The following is a 20,491-nucleotide window of genomic DNA, read 5'->3' on the forward strand; positions in this document are numbered from 1 at the left end:
GGTCTCCGTGAAAAGCTCTTGGGACTCTGACTTAATGTCTCTTCTATTTTTTTAATGTTTCAAAAAAAAAAATTAACAAACCTGATGAAGGAAAAGTTTTCCATATTGAATCCAGGTCTTTGAGGGTCACCAATATAGATCTATCTCAGCATAATACAGTACAAATTATGGTCATCTAAAAATGAATGTTGCTGCTTCACAAAGGTATTGATGGTTTCTTACAGCAGGATGCTCCAGAGAAGACATCTTCCTTGTGAGAGAGTAATACCTTGTGAGCATTTTCTGGTGACTAGCTGCATTCATGCAAAAATAATTAGTGATTTTTAAGAATTAAGATTCCTACAACTGCGTCAGTCCTGGACTGGTAAAGGTGGAGAGACTGACAGAGTTGAAGAGCTTTTTGCTGGGAATGTAATATCTTCAAGTTGACAGCTTCTGCTTTTTTTCACACCTCCTCACTGTAAAGAGGCTGGTGTTTTCTGTCAGTCCATTTGAGTGCTGCAAACTTGCTCCTAGCAAAAGGGAACCCAGGAGGCTCTTCAGAGACCCTCTGGTTGAGTTGCATCAGCACCTTCAGAGACTTCTTTCTGTGCTAGAGCTGCCAGTTTCTCTGCCAGTTTCTCTGCAAGGCTATGACTGTTGGTGCAGTGGATAGTCTCACTTTTGCACCCTGTGATACGGTGAAACGATGCTGGGGTGGAGTAGGAGCACAGAGCTTCCCCTTTCCCCCTTATTCCAGCTAGCTTTTTCTCCTCAAAATGTGTTGCTTCTCCTCCCTCTTCCAGGACTTAGGGTAAGCTGAGTGCCACTTTATTGCTGTTTGAGGGGGAAAGTTTTTAAAAAAAAAAAAAAAAAAAAAAAAAGCCAAAACCATAAGGCAGCAAAACAGGAGGCTTTACTCTTCCAACAGGAAAGAAAACACTTTGCTTCTGCCAGCTGTTGTTGTTTTTCCTTACTCTGTTGTTTCCTCCTGTGTGCTGTGACTTCTTTGTTCTCCAGAGAAAACAAGCTTTGTATATGTGGAGAGAGCAGCTTTGATTGATGAAAGCAAACAGCCACTGCTTTGTTATTGTCTTTATGATGCTCTGATATTTACGGTTTTCCAAACATGATTCCTGCTGCACTGGAAGAAATCTCTTAACTGGAAGCTGGGAGAGGAGAGGTGGGTTGTGGAGATTACTAGGTTTGTGGTGAATTGGATATACGTGCTCAATTTCGTTGTGCATCGTGATCAAAAGCAGAACTCCAGCAGATCAAGAAGGCAATTAAGTAAGCAAGCATTTATACAGGAGAACAAAATGTTCTTCCTTTTGACCATGGTTGTTCTTGCCACTCTTATTCCACAAGCTTTAGGCATCTTGTTCTGTTTTTCCATCTGCCTTTCTTCTTTAGCAACTTTTGTTTCCTAAAGGCTTCACTTTCATTGCCCTTCCATTCTATCTATTAGGATCACCCTCTCTCAAGTGTTGTTGTGCAGTAAAATAACTATGGGGAGCGGGATACACACTTGCTTCCCACATCAGGCACATTAGTATGTGACTTAGAATACCATGATCTATATGCACTGTGGTCACGGTTGGGTTTTCCTTGCAGGTCTAAGGAATGGATAAAAATTTTTCCTTACTGTGTGCAAAACAGTGATGCAACAAGGGAAAGGGCATCAAGATGAGCTTTCACGGTGCATCACTCACCCCTGGAAGCCTTTTTACTTGTAGCTGTTCCCTGAGTAGTTCATCATCTTTAAGGCTGGTGTTGGCTGGTACTCCCTAGCTTGTTTGATGAGATTCCTCTGCTTCTCTAGTCAAGCCCCTGAAGTGTGCAGCTTCATGGTGATGTGCCATTACAGCTGGTGGCCCCCAGAGGGGCTCCTCTAGCTATGGGTTAGAATTCTTAGCCAGAGTATGTGGGTAACCTGCTTTAACATGGTGGGGCTTTGACTATGTGTCTCCATTAAACTGCTATTTGCATCTGAATTAATCAAAATGGAAAGTGCCTCAACCAACCTCTTGCCTAATTAGAAACTACACGCCAGTCAAGTACCTAAGATAGAACTGAGAAGAAGGGAAGCAAGATTCATCACAGTAGGTAGTTATGAGAAGTGGCTGGAGCCCAAAAAGTCCTGTGGCATAAGAGTATTCCCTGTACGGGTTATGCATCTGGGAAATAAAAATTAAACTGTGCTGAAGTGGGAAGACTTGAGTGGGGAGTAAGAGGATTCTAACCAAGATCTGATAACTCTCTTGGGTGTCCAAAAGGCTCATGTGGGTTCTTGGAGTACTAGAAGTTAATTCAGCTTCCTGTTAGGTTACTGAAGGCCAGCACACAAAAGCCTGCAACTGTCTGCTCATCGCACATGATTTATTCTTAGTTCTGCCATATTTAGGGCTGCAGTAGAGAATCTCGGTGTTGCTGCTAAAGACTGTCAGGCTTGTGATCCCGCTTCCCCTCTGAACTTCTGATATCCCTTGGACAGCAGGGATGCTCCAGAAGTATGTATGCATTTTTAAGGTGTTGAGCATGATTTAGCAGTCCCAAACAAGCTGGCTCATGCTAAACTGCAAGCTTGCTTTATCAGCCTCCTAGCATACCCTTAGGCTGGAATCACACTAGTGTTGTGATCGGAGAGCAGTACACCGAGGTGGATGTGAACTTCTGTTTCCTCTGTGTAGGTTCTCAAAATACCCACGTGCTTTTTTGTTTCAGGTTATGCCTTTTCAAAGGAACACAAACTGAAAAAGCAAGTGCTATTACCAGCTGTAAACATTGCTTTCTTCCCTCTTTGGCCGAAAATAAGTCACACCTCTAATGGCTTAACAAACAAGAGTAGAGGGGAAAAAATATTTTTCTCTTGTGTTTACTTCGTGCTTTTTACAGCTCTGAGTGCTGTCAGTGTCATTGTTTCCCCTTTATTGTCCAGTAATTTCCCCTCTTGTCCACGTGGGTCTTTCCCACAACAGAGGAGAGAAAAACAAGTACAAAAAGTAGGAAAACACTATTGTAAAACCAAAGAAAGAGGGAGTCTGCCTGTGCTGTGGGCAGGTGGAAGGTCATAACTCGTTTTCACACATGAAGCAGAGATGAAGGTGATAAGGACCCTTTAAACTTTCCGGCATTGGCTTAACTCATGGAAAAAGCAGACTTTTTGGCTAAATTTCATACTGCCCCAGCAGTAGCCTTTTGCTGATGGCTTTTCTGTCTCCTAGGACCAGATTGTCAGCAGCTGTAAACAGCACTTTAGAGTTCAGCACACAGATTTTCCAATGAGTTTAGCCCATTGGCTACAGTGCTTATTTTGAAAATCCAGTTTAGATCAGTGCTGATAACTCAAAAACTTGTTCCAAAGTTACATCTATTTCTCCAGTGTCACAGGGTGGGCCAACTCTGTTGTCAAGACTCTCTTGAGAAGTACTTGGAGCTAATTTTTGTGCTGTACAGAGGCCCATCAGTTAGCAGGCTGATACTGAATGAAGCAAACCTTGGTTAGATTTTTTTGGCTATGATGATCATGAAACAGCAAACCCTTGTTTCTCCTGTCCCTTGTGTCTCCACAAAATCTGCCTTCAGATCTCATTTCTTCCTTCCTTCCTTCCTTCCCCCTCTGCTCGGTCTCCATTGGGATCCCCTTCCATTCTTGGTGGCACGTAGAGAGGGAGAGCACTCTTAGCTTGCTTCTTCCCACGCTTGCTCCCCATTTGTCTGTTTATTTGTTCTCCCTTTTTTGGTGTTGTGGTGTTTTGGGTTGGTTTTTTTTTTTTCCTCCTCCCCCAGTGTCCAGGATCCTTCACATGCAGTTATTTTCCATACAGATGCCTAAAGCTTCTGGAACTGGTGTCCCAGGCTGCGAGGACCCTCCTGTGGCTGCTCAGGCTGTTTCAGCCAAAGGCTTCCAGGCTCCCCTTCAGGAAGACCTTGGGGGCTGTGTTAGGGCATGCTTTCACTTTGGCTTCCACAGAGGAGTCCCTGAGCAACAGTCTGCAGAGGTGACAGCAGCCAGCCCACTCCATTTTGGAAAATGCAAAATTTTAGGCAGCAGCTGCCCCTAAACTTGCCCTGCAGCTCAGATTTTTATCTTCTATATTGAAAGGAAAAAGGCTCACCTTTCCCAGCTGGGGAAAATCCATGCTTCAGACTAGCTCTGGTCAGCAAGCATGTTACTGTCCCCTGTCCGTGTGTCTGTCCATTGAGCCCCCCCCAACCCCCCCGACTTTGTCAGCCTGAGGAAGGCTCCTCTGAGAAGATAGCTTGTGTCTAGGAAAATGTTTCTTTGTAGAGCTGAGATTATTCTTTTAAAGCCCAAAAGCTGGGTAAGACTGAGGGGGCAGAAGAGGGCAAGACTGTGAGAAGATCTAGAGCAGAGGATAGACCTGCAATACAAACCTGGTTTTGCGTTTCACTCTGAAGGAGCCAGATGTCCCCTTGACTCCTTGCACAGCACTCAGGGCTACTACGTAAAGACGGCAAGGCTGAAGCTCCCTTATCTGCAGCATGAGGCTTTGCACAGGTTTTGCACGAGCACAGAAAGTCCTAGTGGGTTTGGCTTGAACAGCCAAATCATCTCTTACAGGGTCTGTCTATGCAAGCACTTGCATTTTTCACCTACTCTTGTTGCTTGTATTCTTTGGCACTTGCAGATCAGGCTGTAAATAAGGTTTGGCATAATCTTCCTTCTTTCCACTGTGTGGTGGTAGTGGTTGGGTTGGGGGGCGGGGGGCACATGGGATTGGTGTTTTGTTTCTTTGTTTTAAAAACACCTCCCTTCTCCCCCCAGTTTCTTAAAAGATCCTGAGGACTGAGACAGGGATGAATGGATGTGGTAGGAGTATCCAGCATCATCTGGGATTGTATCTCACTTTAGCTACTTAATTAATCCAGTGCTTTTGTCATTATGACACTTTCTCCTGGACACTCTCGGGGAATTGCTCTACTTCTAGCAGGCAGGATTTCACAAGACCAGCAGAGGCACATAGCTCAGTCAGGAACTGTGATGGCTGGTATGTTTTGCCTTTTGTTAAGTCAGGGAAGGTGAACAAGAAATTCTTTGTTGCTTTGCCCAAATTGGGGAACTAAAATTGTCTTGCCCCTGTTCAGAAAAAGAAGTCAACTGGAAGTAAGGAGAGAGAGACTTCTTAATTTCATGTATTCAGGCCACCTCCAAGGTAAAGAGCTCATCTTGTATCAAGTTCTTAAAATGGTTGCTCACACCCTGTCAGTGCTCCCCACTCAGGTGCTTGCTGTGGAACTACATCAGCATTCTGCTGCAAACAGCCTGTTAATGTGCTTTTTTTTTTTTTAATTTTTTTATTATTACATTGTCTATGATGAGTCTATTCCTTTTTGGGGGCAGTGTGTGTGTGTGTGAAAAAAGGCTGTATTTTTCCCAAGTGTCTTTTTCCCAAGTTTTCCAATGGCCGTGAACACTTACTGCCAGCAACACACTCTCAATGTTCCCCTCCTTGAAAAGCTTAAAGCAAAGGGTTTCCAGCAGGAGCAGGTGCTTGAAATTTTCACCTAGCATGAGTCCTTCTCCTTGGACGCTGCAATGTTTTGCTTAGAAGGATCAGCTGTGTGAGCCTGCAGTGTGGTGGTACATCTTCCCCCTGCCCCTGTTTTTTTTTTCTGTCCTGTTTTTTTTTCCCCTCTACTTCGTCTGCTTTACAATCTCAGGAATTCGCAGGCTGCAGCTTTTGCGTAGAGAGTTGGTCAGTTAAGCGCTCCTTAATTGTACCAGAAACTCCTACATGGCTGGAGCAGAGAGCGGCTCTGTTCTTATCAAGATTCATATTATGGCTAACGAGGGGAACGAGAACAAACAGCTACCCCGGACAGCCTTGAAACAGGGTGGTATCATTGCTGCTGGAATTCCAGCAACAAGCCGACCCGAATTGTGGCTCGGATGGAAATTTACTGGTGATTAAAGTCAATCATCTCACAATCCTATAAAACGGCAGTCCTAAGTGAGGCCTTTTGAGCTCTCCTGGACCGCCACGGGCCGCACCAGCATCTCCCTCTGATCGAAATGTCTCTCAGAGTCAGCGAAAACTAGCAGATTCCCAAAGTCTGCTGCCACCAGAACTCCATTGCCGGAGATCGACAATGGAGCCTGGGCTGCTGATATTCTTCACTCCTCGAGACTCTGCTCTCGCCCATTGAGAAATGCCAAGGCATTAGACGTGAGTATTTCACTAAACTCGAGGGGAATTTTTAACAGGTATACTATTTTCACATTTGCATTTATAGTTGTAAGTTGCATGCATAAATCAATTTAAGTAGTTTGTAGATGTATGATTCAATTTTAAAGGAGTTTGATATTGCTGTACTATCCTTATAGCATTACTCTTATAAACCGTTGACCAAGTCTGAGACTAGGAGTGGGCCCAGCCGCACCTAGGCACCTCTCTGAGAAGGAGTCTAGAAAGCAAGGGGGTCCATTCCGAACCTCGTGACTCAACGGCAGGGTTCCCGCATTCCCTACATACAATTTCTCTTTCTCTCTCGTATAATCCAAATTTCCTTTATATATATACATTACTCTTATTCATATAAACCGTTGACCAAGTCTGAGACTAGGACTAGACCTAGCCACACCTAGACTCCTCTCTGAGAAGGAGTTTAGAAAGCAAGGGGGTCTAGTCCGAACCTTGTGACTCAACGGGAGGGTTCCCTTTCGCCTCCCCCCCCCCCCCCCCGCCCTTTTTGCTCTCTCTCCCCCTTTTACTTTTATTCCATATATACGCAATGCTTTTATGAATCAGCTTAACTTTTTGTGATTTATTCTCTTTTATGTGTGCTTTTGTGTAGTAATAGTGAACCTTGCCATCTTTGAATCTGTAACTAAGTCACTGTTTTGATTAATTTTGTCTATCACTTTATTAATCATTGATGATTGAGTGCTATTAAAAATACTATAACCAAATTCTGCAATTCGCTATAAGTAAACTCTAACTTTTACTAAATCAAACTGTGTAAAGTCACTCATTCATAGTGAATCAACATAATCAGCAGGATTCACAAACCTTCATTCGTGACAATTTGGCGTAGTTGGCAGGATGGCAAGCAGTGTCACTGATTACTTAAAAGTGCATGGAATAAGTCCAAGCCCTAAATTCTCAGACGAACGGGCTCTTGATAACTGGGATAATTGGGAAGAAGTGGAAAAACAGCTAAAGGTGGCCAGAGGGAGCATTAAAAATGGTAAAGGAAAAGGAATCATCTGTAAAATGCTAGGCACTTGCCTAGAAGCTGCCTGCAAAGGCAAAAAGAGATCTAAGAGAAGGGAGCAGGATTTAAAGGAAGAAATAGAAGGCAGGAAAGCAGCTGAATTAATACTGTCCCAATGAATTGAAGAACTACAGAAACAGCTGCAGAAAGAAAAGGAGGAAAAACAAAAATTGGCAGAAAGGGTCGAGATGATGCTTGTGCAAGCCCCCGACTCCCTCGATATTGCACAAATTAAAAAACTAATTGTATCTCCTGAAGAATGGGATGGAAACATCTGGGGTGACCTTGACATTAACGATACGGGGAAAGATGATTCCTTACCTCCTCCAAATACCCCTACATATGTAGCTAGGCCCATTATTAAAACAGAAGAAACTACTGGGCCTCAGGGTGGAGTAGGAAATCATACCCGAAAAATAACCCCATTTGATCCAATCCAAATGCCTGACCTACAAGAACACTATGGCTTTAAGCCAGGCGAAACTGAAACTGAATATTTATGGAGAGTATGTTTAACTGGACAAGACAGAATTTTACTAAATGGTGATGAGGCCAGTGTATATTGGGGCCCTGGTGTCGTCTTAAATGCTGGCTCTGTGCCTCCAAATGATCCCCATTCGATAACCAGTAGACTGGCATACTGGGCTGGTGGAATTGATGTATGGAAGAGAGGAGAACCTCTAGTAATACCTATTAAATCCCTAAATGAACTTTCCGCACCTATTACAAAAGCTGCCTGTATCCATGCCATGTATGATTGCGGTATTTTTGACAGTCCCATATCAGCAATCGTGCATCATGAGATGCTAAAGCCATTAATTAAGAGAGTCCCTGCTATGCTCAAATCCTACCTTATTGCAAAACGAGATGAAATAAGGGGGAATGCAGAGTTCAATGCCTTATCGGGCATGAGGGAGGTTGCTGACAGACAAGAAGGAGCCTTAATGTGCAGAGATCTCCCCACCTGGGCAATATTAATGCATGACATTGTAAAGCATGGGCGAGAAGTGGGATGGAGTAATCAATCTGTTGAAACTGAAAATCCTAATCATAACATCAGACAAATTAAACAAACACCCCAAAATAGTTCCCAGAAACTGAAACCCATAAATTGTCGACCTAGGGTTCAGAGGTGGAGAGCAACCAGGAAAACTGCTTATGGTTAATTTACCACAAATCGGAAATGTGCCTATGACTCTGACTAAACCTCGTGGCACACTTGCTTGGAAAGCTATTGATAACCATGGTACAAAACACAGAATTACTACTAGGTAGATTTATCCTGTATCATAAAAGGGGTAACCCGTTCGGACTCTCCCCGCCGAAACAGTTTTTTCTCTTTTCTCTCTCTTTTGCAGCACCCTGCAGGATGGCGTATGGAAATGCTGTGTTCATCTTACTATTCCAAATCCTAACAACATTGCTCCTCTTAGCCTGTGATCAAAGATCTATCACCTACCCCCACTGCAATTGTTGAAGGCTAACTCTGAAACTTAGCTAACATCTATGCTTGATCTGCAACTGCTGCTGAGGTAAGCACCTACCTGACCAAAGCTACCAGGCTTGCTAGAGATGCATTGATGAAATCTCTACAGCAGGTTGAAACTTAAGCAGTCTATTTGTGAGTAGAATGGTCCCCTAGAACGTGGGAGCTGCTTCTATAGATGTCATTTTTCTTGCTTAAATATGAGTCTATGCCTTGATGACAGTATACATGGGAAAAAAAGCGTATCTTTGAAAAGGCCTTCCTCTGAAGAACATAAAGCATCTACACTTTTAAACAGTTTAGGCAAGAAGCTTGTAAGTATCTTGGGAAGCAGGTAAGTGACAAGACAAGATTATGCATGAGAAACATTCTTATCCAACAATGAAATGAAGATGGGCATGGTTTGTGTGCCTAATAGAAATGGGAAAGCAGGTACCTTTCAGAGCAAGAGTTACAACTAACTTTTAAAAGCCTGCAAGAAATAGGCTGAGGTCTACAGATTAAATGCTGTTTAAAACTCTTATGTGATGTTAAGAATGAAGTTGCACATGAACATTTCATTTATAAAGCCTTAAAAGGCTTATCTCAACAGATCCATCAACAGCCTGGATCATAACCAAATTTCTCTATTCAAATTCTCTACCACATCATTTTCATTGTGTGCAAGTCGTATGCTGTTAACGGTAGCTGTGCGGTCACCCTGTTGTGACCTGTCACCTGACCCACCACAGGAAATAAAGACCATATTTTTTCTAATGCCTGTTCTTTGCCCACAGCAGTAGGAGTGAAGGATGCTTCTGGCCCTCATCCTAGCTTGGATATCAGTGCTCCCTGCAGGGCTTATTTCTCCGAGTTTAAAACATGAACAGCATGGTCTCTTTTTTTTTTTTTTTCCTCTCCCCAGATTTACCGTCATTACTAGTTGTGTTGGAAAACAAAGGAAACGTGCAGGATTCAAGATGCAGACCTGAGCAGGTATCATGTAGTCACAGTGCAGATTAAAGTCAAATTACCACAGAGGAGTGCAGCTGTCAGTTTTGGTTAGGGAAGTCTATGAAAGTACTCTGTGGTCTTGAGGGTTTATAACTTGGTGAAGGGTGCAATAACTCGAATTTTGTAGGAAATCTTATAATCGGATGCTTGAATTCAGAGTGTGTGCTCCCTATACACACCTATTTTTGTAGGGAGATGGGGTAAGAAGAATAATACATGTATGCCAATTTGGAATGCACCTTTCAGGTTTGAGCTTTGTGCTGTTTTGTTTTTCTCTCTTTTTCCAGATGAGGGCTGTGCTCCTTAAGTAACTTAATGCTTCTGAGAAATGCCACTTCAAACCTGCTTCTCGGGCCATTACAGGTTCAGGTGCTATATCCTACATTAGCAAACTGCTAATTTGGAGGTTGCTTTTCAGTACATTTAGTCTAAACATGTGCAGCCTGCTAACCAGAGAAAAACATACCACATACACATACATACACACACACTTAAAACTAAGGTGTTTATTACATGCTAATTTTACCATAATCAGCGCTGGCAGAGAGGACCCCTGTCCATTGCAGTGTAGCCAGACATATGCATAGTGTCTTGGAATTCCTTCAGTCTCAGCCACGTGCTGCCTATTTGAAGAATCCCCAGTCTGGGAACTGGTATCGCTGTGCTGAACACCAATATGCTCACTGTAGCAATGTAAACACGGCCAAAATTCAAAACCCCAGGTGTGCAAAGAATTTCAGCGTAGAGGGCTTTGTGAAAGGTTTTTGTTTGAGATTTAATCAACATAAACACCTACTTCTTTCCTTAAAAGATCATTACGAGCCTCTGGAAAAGGAGTGTTATCGAACAAACTTAGATGCTTGGCTTCTGTCCTCACCATTGTTGTTGCTGGCAGACATACTGAAATGATGCAGTATGTTTAAAGGAGGCCAAATATATCCTCACTGGCATGTAGAGGAAGTTTCCACAAAAGTCATACAACAGAAAAAAAACTGAGTGCAGAGATCCATTCTGCTGTGTCCGTGCGATGTTCATCCAAATGGCTTACTCGTAAGAAAATAAATAGTGCTTTGTAACACCTTTCAGCTAAGAAAATGGGGCAATGGTTGAGTTTAAAAGTACAAGGTACAGGAAAACTTCTCATGGCCAAATGTGGTCTGTGACAGTCCATCAATGCTTGCTGTATTACAGTTGTCATCTCCATTTTTCTGTGCTTCAGGATGAGCAATCAGCTATCCTGTAACCAAAAGAAAATAGACTCTTACGTGCTAGCAAAGATGGTCAATAAAAGCATGAGGCTTTGGAATTATAATCTTTATGGGTGACAGCAACAGAAATCAGACCAATATCCTGCCCTAGCCTGGATGTATATTTATCAGAATGCTAGTTCTTGTGAATCTAACATGGAGCCCTGAACTGTGCATTGCAAGGGTACAACAGTACAGAATTTGGTCAGATATCCACCAGGCTATTTTAATGATTTTCAAAATGAAAAGTGCCCAACTCTTAAAAGCATATAGTGACACCACGAGCCAAACCCCCAGTTACAGTAAATGCACACTGCAATGTAGAAAATAGGTATGGATGGAAAATGGATGATTTGGCATTCTTCTGAAAGTAACTCTTGTGCAAAAAGCCATGGTAAATTTGAATGAAAAAGCATCCTGAAATTCATAAAATAACCTTATGAGACCTCAGACTCTACCAGATTTTAAACTGTCTTGGCTTCTTCTGTAGCTCACCTCAGATTCTTGTCTTTCTGGGAGGGTTTCTATTCCATTGTGATCCTGTATGTGTTGTGGGGCCTCAGCTTCTAGCTCTACATCAGGCTGCACGTTGGGCTTTTCGTTCTCCCATTTTGCAAAGCCTTTGTTCTTCCCAGCTTTGCCATGGAACTTGGACTTCATTTTGGGGAAAGTATGGGAACCTGAATCGTTCCAGCCTGGCTCATGCCACAGTGGTTCTGTCTGTGTTGCTTGGCTGGTGGTTGCCCTCTGCAGCCGCACTGAAATTTTCCGTGAAGAGCCAGTGACGAGGGTGATAGCTCTGCCATCGAGGTCCTGGTGTTCTGCAGCAACACTGGGAAATTCAAATACTTCATCTTGGACTGAAAGAGAGGGTGGAGTTGTTTATTTTAAATATTCTCTTTCAAGATCTTTACAAAAAGATAAGCTGGGGGGGGGGGGTAACCCCCTATATGAAGCAGTGTTATCATTAAAAATATCTATATGCTGCTTGGAAAATGATTCTGGCCTTGTGTGCGCACATTTCCTTATCCCTCCATCTGCATGCTGAGGGTATAAGGCAGAGCTAGAATTATGCCGTATGTCTCCTAGCCCCTGTCCCTAAGTGGTTTATAAGGAGAAGTACAATTTCCCTAATTATAATTTTATTTCTTTTTAGCTGGGATAGGTGTGCTAGTATAGAGGATAGAGAGCCTCAGGCAGGAGACTAAGGTCATCATTGTGGAAACGGATGTTGTAATCTGAGTACTGAACACAAGCCGCAGCGTAGTGGAAAGTACATGTGCTGCTCTGTGCATTGATAAAAAGGAAAAATTAAAAATGGCAGCGAGGACACTGGCCGTTAGAGAGTATTCCAGAAATGGTTTAAAATAGGAACAAAAGCACTCTCACCTGGAGGCAGAGACGGACTGCTAGGCAGAGAGCCATGGTTGCTGCCTACTGAGGTTCCTCTGGAAAACTTCCTGCATGCCAGCACAAGCAGGTCTCTGCATTGCTTATGACAGTTGGCACCGCAATCTGTAAAGAAAGGAATTGTCAAGTCACCAAATGGAAAGCCACAACTATCTGGTAATCCCTCAGGGCTATTAGCAGACAGATACCAGGAGGGACTTTGAAGGAACAAACACTTTGACAGAAGGTGCAAAGGGAGTTGCAGAAATGGTTCATTTGGTGTGAAGAGCGTTACAAAAAATGGATCATGTCCATGGCAGCCATTAATTGAAATCTGGCAGCAGAAGGGAAGAGGGGGATGATACTTTCATCAGAAATTAGTTTCAAGGAAGAGACCTGGAATTACTGGTATGATCCTGTGTATGCTGTGCATAAAGCTTCTGCTCCACTGCATGAGTCTCCAAAAAAAGCTTTTTTTTTTTTTTTTTTTAATTTGACTCAGCAGTGCCCATTATAGTAAATGCACTTGGTCAGAAGATACTGGAGCATCCGTACTCTGAGCCTCTGGAAGGACAGTTGGAGGTTAATGTAGACCACTGTAGGTTAAAAATCATCCAAGTAGCTCAGCAAGCAACATCAGCACAGAGTAAGCTCTGTGCACGTGTATCAGCCACCTGGATGAAACTGGCTGAGTGCCAGCACGCCTAGCCTCTGCTGGGCTTTGCATCACTGCGGATACACTCATCACTAAGTACACTTACATGAAGTATAACTGCAGTACAGATCTTATCTGCAAGAAAGGGCCAAAGGGTGGAAGATGTGTGCCCCAAACTCAGGGTCTCTCTCTCTCTCTCTCTGTCCCTTGCCCTTGTTTGAAAATGTCTGTCTGCCTTGGTTCTCTGTTGCTGCTTCATGACCTCACATTTTGTTCTAGGTGAGCCATTGCCAAAGCGTTGTGTTTATAACTGTCTGCTAAAAGAACTATTCTGCTCAGGGCAGCAGCTCTAGCATGATGGGTGAGAGTTGTTTCTCCCATCACCTTGTTCATATGACTAACACAGAAGTACCTGCCCAGCTGTGGTTTTGTCTGCCCTAAAGGTAGCCCCCCCAGCTTACAATAAAGACCTCTCTCGGCAGTGGAGAACCTCCTTCATCACTTGTAGACCATGCAGTCTAGCTTTATCTCATTATCCACAGTGCTGGGGTAAGCAGCAGACCTGAACAGATGAAGTCCCTCCCTCCCCCTGCTAGCTCAGTGTCAGAGGTTCGAAACAGAAGATGATAGCTCTCTGCTCAAAGGCAGAAACCATCTGTAATGGGTGCAGCACTCTAGTGATGCTGGCATACAGAGCAGCTGGTAGCTGCTGCAACAAGGGGCAGGCACTAATTACACTTGTTGACCACTTTAAGATCTGAGCGAGCAGCTCTGCTCTCTTACTTTCATGCTCCATTGCCTATGATTTTGACTCTACAGAACCACTTTTGTTCTCTCTCCACTGGGCCACTGTTACAAGCAATGATGCAGGACAGAGCTCAGCTTTCAGATCTCAAGTTGAGTTTACAGGGCTGCTGTGGCAAAACCCTAGCTTCCTTCCTTCATCCTACCAGTAAAAGTGCAGACCCCAACTAGCCCTGCCGTAGCTGCTCAGATGACAGTAATCAGGAATAGCTGAATTACATATATTCATTTAGCTGTAGACATTTTCCCCACCCCTCTCTGAGGAAGAGGTGTTCATAGGTGGAGAGAGAGACAGGAATACGGTGTATCCTAAAAACCAATCCTGCCAGTTCTTCACCCTTCTCGTGGGAGCCAGTGTAAGACTAAGTGAAAAGAGCACATGTAAATACAATGCTGAAGCTCCAGCATGACTGTTTCCCTGTGAATAATTGAGATGCAACTACAACTGTGAAAATCAACAGTGCCCTTCAGCCACAGCTGATCTGCTTGAGAAATAAATAGATCCAGGACTTTAAAGCCAATGAGGACCACTACAATGTCATTCTTGGTGTGACCTGCTCAATACTGTGCAAATACTGCGTAAGAAATTAAACATTTTATGAAAGCAACACAGAAGGCTGTAAGAGCTCTAGGATTTTTTTTTTTAAGTTGAATGTCTGCAGAAGATCTTGCAATGAGATCTGCTGGGCAGTCTAGGAATTAAATATTTCTCTATTTCTAGCTCAGCCACTATTGCGTTGCAAGACCAGTTAGGCTTCACTACAGGCATGTGGATGTACATGACAGACAGCATTGCCAGCAGACCTTTTCCTGACCCCAAGTCTCAGCAGATGTATTTCAGGATGTCTCAGTATTAGGATGAGGACAACTGGCTTTCCAAGATGCTGGTAGGAAGTGACGCCTCATGGAGTCAGTGGCTGCTTTGGACCTTTGACTCACAGAACCTGTGTGTTCCTACTGGGTGCTATGTTCCCTAATGCAGTGAGACTTCATAGCATACCAGCAGTCACTGTTCATGGACAGTACCAAGGGTATGAGCAAAATCTAGATGAAGAGATGTCACTCTAGTAAAAAATACAGTTGACCTACCTGTGCTAAAACCCACCACTTATAGCTTGAAAAATCCATGCAATGTTTATTTACCTTTGCATTTGTAGCCTTGTTTGATTATACCCCAGAGCTGCAAAGAAAGACAAAAGAACATCAAGGAATCAGAAAAGAAAGCCGGAAGGAAAACAAGGTCACAATGAGGAAGTACCAATGGCTGCAAAAGCACAAACAGGATATAACTGCTCTTAACACCCTTCCTGTTAGGCAGACCTCCCCCTCTAATTGTGATAAGACTTGTGTGGCTTCCCCCTCATTTCTACTACTTACAGTGGGACTACCAGAGAAGGAGAGACACAGATGACATTTGCTTCCAGGAACAGGTGAAAAATTGCCATTATATCAAGCTTACTGAAACCAGCAGAACATGTTCTGCTTTTAGGCTCACTTAATGTTATCTGCGAGGGAATTTCCAGTGTACATCCATTCTCCAGATACATGAATGACCCATGCCATTCAAACACAGAAGAAGAAAACACCACTGGGGATAAAAATTAGGTTCTTTGTTCTCATACTTGTCCCCAGCACACCCAGCCGTAGCAATCATATTTGTCTGCCTGACTTTTTCCATTAGAAAACAGGTTGAAGATTGAAACAGGGAGAAAAACCACTAAAATCCATCTTTACCTCTTCCCAGAAAGCTTTTCTTGTTGATGTACATAAAAACCAAATGCTAAACTTCCAGGAGGCAGTGTGTGCAGTCCCACTTTTTGGCAAGCTTTAGCTGCAACATGAGCAGGATTGCTTGGAAGTAGGGAAATTCCCTAGCAAATCATTACCTATACACTCAGAAGCACTGTATGTACAGCCGTCACATTATAAAAACAAGCATTTTCACTCTGAGAGGCAGATAGAGGAAGGGGCAGTTTGTCTAGCCCTAGCATTAAAGGAAAAAGATGGGGGACTGCAGTGTCTGTTTATCCTGACCTCATTCAAAACATTACCAGGGTGGGTGAGAACATCCAGGCAGTTGAAACTGCACACGGCTTCTCACTGTATTTGTAAGAACACATGTGCAGTATGCAGGGGTTCAATATGGTCATTAAAGAAATGTTCAAAAGGAAGAACTGGAGAACATTCAGAACACAAAGGAAAGAGTAAAATAAGCAGAATAGGAAGATATTGGGGGAAAAAAATTCATACACTGCAAAAAAGAATTTTCAAGGAAAAATGGCTTGGAAAAGCAAAACAGATTAGATAGGGTGGAAAAAAGGTGAATAAAGAACAGAAGGGACAACTGTGGTAGAAGGGTCCACAGAAAGCATGGTGCTTGCTCTTTTCCTGCTAATGCCTGTGGTCAGGCAGCAACAGTGGAGCCCCCCCAGCTCCCTCTTGGAAAAGCAGCAGCAGGGCTGTTGCTGCTCAGCTTCATGTGACTTTTTTTCCCAGGTCTCTTTGCCAGGATCACCGTAAGAGACACGGATTGCAGTTTCTTTCATTTAAGCTCTAATCTGTTCTCACTTTCTCCACACCTTCTTAGCTCTGTACCTTCCTCCTACTCAAATTTGGTGCCGCTGTTGTGGTTACACACAACAGCGAAGCTTAGCTGGAGTGCTGAGTCATGAATTCTGACCTAAAGCTTTGAATCCATCTGACACAGCCTTGCTGCAAAGCTGGCTTGAGCCAGCTCCAGGGTAAGAGGATCTGTGCAAACTCGTATTATAAAGCTCGATGGGATAGCTGGTCACCCACCCTGCCATGCGGTGCAACTCAAGCTGTGGGACGGAACTGTGGCTGACCATGGGCGTATCAATTTTGTGCTGCTTAATGGCATTAGGTTTTATCTTGACCTTTAAAGTTCGTATCATTTTAATAGCAGATATTTTATTGGATACTGCATGCATTGCTCTGTCATGTCAATTCATCCTGCTGCACTGTCGGTGCACATTATTTTGACTGTGAATCAGTGCATCAGTTAAAAATTAAGTTTCCACCCATGGATGAGCAGTGCTGAAATGCAGAACAAACACACAGCAGATTTTGTAGTTGGTTCTTGTCCTATCAGCTCGACTCATCCACAGGACAGTGCCAATGACTTCAGTGAATTGACAGGAAAAATGACGTTATTTCCATTTCCTGTACAACCCCTCACTCATTTGTATTCCTGCATTGGATGCAATCAGGGAGATGTGAAAAATCCAACAATAGCCAATTAGCAAATTGATGCAGGAGAAAAATATCTGGTGGAAAGGACATTGCAGGGTAGTCCTTGGGCCTTGCTTTGCTATGGAAGCCTTCCAAACATGAACTGAGCGTCACAAACACGATGGTCTTCCCGAGGCTGCAGGCAGCCTGAAACAACAGGCTCAGGCCAGTGACTGCCCCTGGCCCACTGGTCTGCTGGAGCTGTCAGCTCAAGAGCCCACCAGCACAATCCTGAATCAGCATTGACCATGCCACCTCCAAGGTTTTTGCTGTTCTAGCAGAAATAGGTGGAATTCCTTCTTCCTCATGGCCTTGATCAGCGGTTGTGATAGGGACGACGAGCATCTGAACAAGACAGACGCCTTACAAAAGAAGCGAGTGGAAGACAGGAGCATGGACAAGAGCAGGAACACCAGAGGTGGTCTGAGAGGAGGCACATTTTTGCACTTAGCAGTGCTGTTATTGTTACTTTCAGCCACGAAAAGATATAACTTAGTGGAAAAGTTCACAGAGTACAAGCTGGAGATTTTGCTGCCGATAGCAGAGGCAGATCTGCACTGGAGAGCAGGGACCATGTTCTGACTTTACATCCTGTATGTGGGCCACGCGTTAAGCGGAGGACATGGGTCTCTGCCCTTGTTGGTTAAGCTGTCTAAATGTGGACATTTGATTCAGTGGGGTGTGTACATTTATGTAACTTTTAAATCGCAGGAATTCCTTTTTCTTTACTATACTTGGATTGAAGTGAAAAAGTTGGAGGAGGTTTACAAGCAACGCAAATATTCACAAAGACAATCATTTCCCAGCTATGTATAAAGCTCTCTAATAGGCAGGATCTAATAAATTATGGCTGAGAGACAAAGCAAGTTAAAAAAACTCCTCAAATAAATTTAAAAAAATCTTATTCTACGGAACTGCTGGAAGCACTTTTGATTTCTTGACCAAATTAGAAGATGTGTTAATTCAATAGAGAAAAGATTAAGGCTGTTTTGGCCATTCAGAGAATTATGAACATAGCTATGTTGCCATGTGCAATTTCCTGAGAAACAACGGCTTTTGCTTCATCTACATCCTCTGTTCCAGACACCCATTTTCCCTTGAGCTTGTTTACATGGGAAATCAAGCCAAATTAAAGAACTTAAGATAAATCAAGTAAGGCCACTCATATAGTCTCTAATGTCCTCTAGCTAACATAATTTTATTTTTTTCCCCTGCAACAGTAATTCTTACAAATGCCAGTATTCAGACGCCACTAAAATGAAACTGGATAGCACAGCTACACATGAGTAAATGTTTTGTGCTTCTGAATGCAATGAGATATTTGGCCAAGAGACTTTAGCAATGCAATGGAGCCAGTTTCACCCTGTCTACCTAAAGGGTAAAAAATTGTGTTTAAGAGATACTATTATTAAAAACATACTTACAAATCCTGCACAGTGCTCGCAGAAAGTTGGTTTAAGATATGTCATCTCCTGAAAGTTATGAATAAAGCCTGGTCCCATTTTACACTGGAACTGTGATTTAGCTCTCAGAAAGTAAGCCATCATTTCTTCTTTGCTTATAAGACCATCTCTGTTAAGGGGGAAAAAAAAAAAAGTAGAGTAGATATGTCACTGCTCATGGCACAAAACACTTCAGGATTTTCTCATTGCAAAAAGCACACAGCACACAAAGCACATTCTTTGAAAGAGCTGCAACAGTCCTGGCAGAAAAAAACCTTCAGAGCCTTTGTGGTTCTTATCCTTCGTTAAACAGCAAACACTGAACTTATAGCATGGACCTTGGTTTCTCACCTGTTCATGGTATTAGAGCACAGACCAGGCCATTAAGTGAAGGAGCTTGACTTACTGCTTACACAGACGAAGTGGTTATGCTGCTGGCTGACCACCAGCCTTGACAGCAAAAGAGATTCTGGACAACAAGAATTATCAAGCCCATCTGGCTAGGAAATATATATTGTATATACCTCCTAGGGCATTTGTTACCCTCTTTCTGCTACATGCTCTCATTTCCCCTGTCCTGTACACAACTTATTTGTTTCATCAGTCTGATGCCTGGTCTGGATACAGCATCTCCACTGTAATTTGACAGTACTTTAGGGGTTTTAACTCAGTCCCAGCAGGAATTTCTCATTAAGCTATTATATAAATTATTTTTAAAGTACCAGGTAAAGCAAGACTCCAGCCTGGGTGGGCTTACAGAACTGGCTACAGCATAAGAAATTAAATGAGAACAGAATTCAGCCTTTAGGGATCTTCAGTTCCTTAAGCGAGATGTCAGACACAAGAAACTTGGGAGACACTGTTTCTTCCATATTTGGTTTTCATGAGTTTTTAAATTGAGGAAAAGAAAAAAAAAAACACAAATAAATCTCCACACTTACTGGTCTTTGTCCAGCACACAGAAAGAGTCCAAAAAGGGGAAGTTGGCGGCTATACTTTCAAAGTCTTCCTGAGAAATATAGCCATCATGGTCATGATCGTAGTTCCTGAAGACAGACTGGGAAAAAAACAGAAATTATTGTCCTAATATCTAGCCTATCCTGAATCTATACCAGCTCTTTAACCTTGTAATTACCTGTAACTTAATGTTCAACATTACTAATCAGATGCTCTGCTGCCTTGTTTTATTCCTTGTATTCCTACTTGGTACTTCAATATGCATATTTATTGGACTGTAGGGGAAAAAATGGCTAATTTTTAAAGAAAACGTGACCTCAGTATTTATCTAGCCACGGTCCTCCACACCGCTTCAGACAAAACTATTCTTTCTCTATTTTTCTTCTGTATTGGAAATGTCACTAAGATTCTGCCCCACGTGGCATATTCCCTTTGTTTCATTAAGTATGCTTTTTAATCACAAAAAAGAAATAAACCAAAACCAACCCAACAGCAGCTTTCCCATGAGTATTTCAGATGTTTTTGGCTTCACTTCTCTTTTAGTTGTTCACCTCTGCTCTGCCACAGTACTGTTTCAATCTGATTTGTTTACTAATACTTTGACATCCAGATCACAAGCACTTTGTATCTAACAACCATTCCCTCCCATCAACCCACCCCAGCTCACCCCTAAGTAAAAACAGACATGGGATCAAATTTAAAAGGTCACATAGAGTGATGGAGGCCCTCCTTAGCTGCTAAGGAATGACTATATTCTGTCTTACTGATTGCAGAGTTGTGCAAGGGGCGTTAAAGCTACGTGTGATGCTGATGGGAAAAACATGAATGTCAAAGTTAACATGAAAGACACATATTGAAGCACAAACCCTCTCATTAGATTAAGATTTGGTTGACAAAGACAAGAATTTAATATATTGAAACCTCTGAAAGGTGTTTGCATTGTCCTTATTTTAATAAGAAGATGATGAAGCCAATTTCTAAGCACCTATCAAAAGACCTGTAACCGATGACTGGCAGACCTCAAAAATACACCATCAAGAAGGAACCA

The 20,491-nt window shown here is 42.8% G+C and overlaps 1 protein-coding gene across 1 annotated transcript in view; it reads right to left on the reverse strand.

Annotated features, from left to right (window-relative positions):
• Positions 1 to 10,741: 10,741 nt before the first annotated feature.
• RASGRP3 (RAS guanyl releasing protein 3) overlaps positions 10,742 to 20,491 on the reverse strand; it is a 30,575-nt gene continuing 20,825 nt past the window's right edge. Inside the window, exons 11-16 of the mRNA XM_075707688.1 lie at positions 19,428 to 19,543; positions 18,469 to 18,616; positions 14,936 to 14,972; positions 12,334 to 12,459; positions 11,440 to 11,804; positions 10,742 to 10,783 (exon numbers count right to left, since the gene is read on the reverse strand). Of these exons, the coding sequence (XP_075563803.1) occupies positions 10,742 to 10,783; positions 11,440 to 11,804; positions 12,334 to 12,459; positions 14,936 to 14,972; positions 18,469 to 18,616; positions 19,428 to 19,543 (834 nt within the window). The remainder of the gene's footprint in view (positions 10,784 to 11,439; positions 11,805 to 12,333; positions 12,460 to 14,935; positions 14,973 to 18,468; positions 18,617 to 19,427; positions 19,544 to 20,491) is intronic.

Source organism: Pelecanus crispus, chromosome 3 (assembly GCF_030463565.1).
Source record: "Pelecanus crispus isolate bPelCri1 chromosome 3, bPelCri1.pri, whole genome shotgun sequence".
Taxonomy (NCBI): domain Eukaryota; kingdom Metazoa; phylum Chordata; class Aves; order Pelecaniformes; family Pelecanidae; genus Pelecanus; species Pelecanus crispus.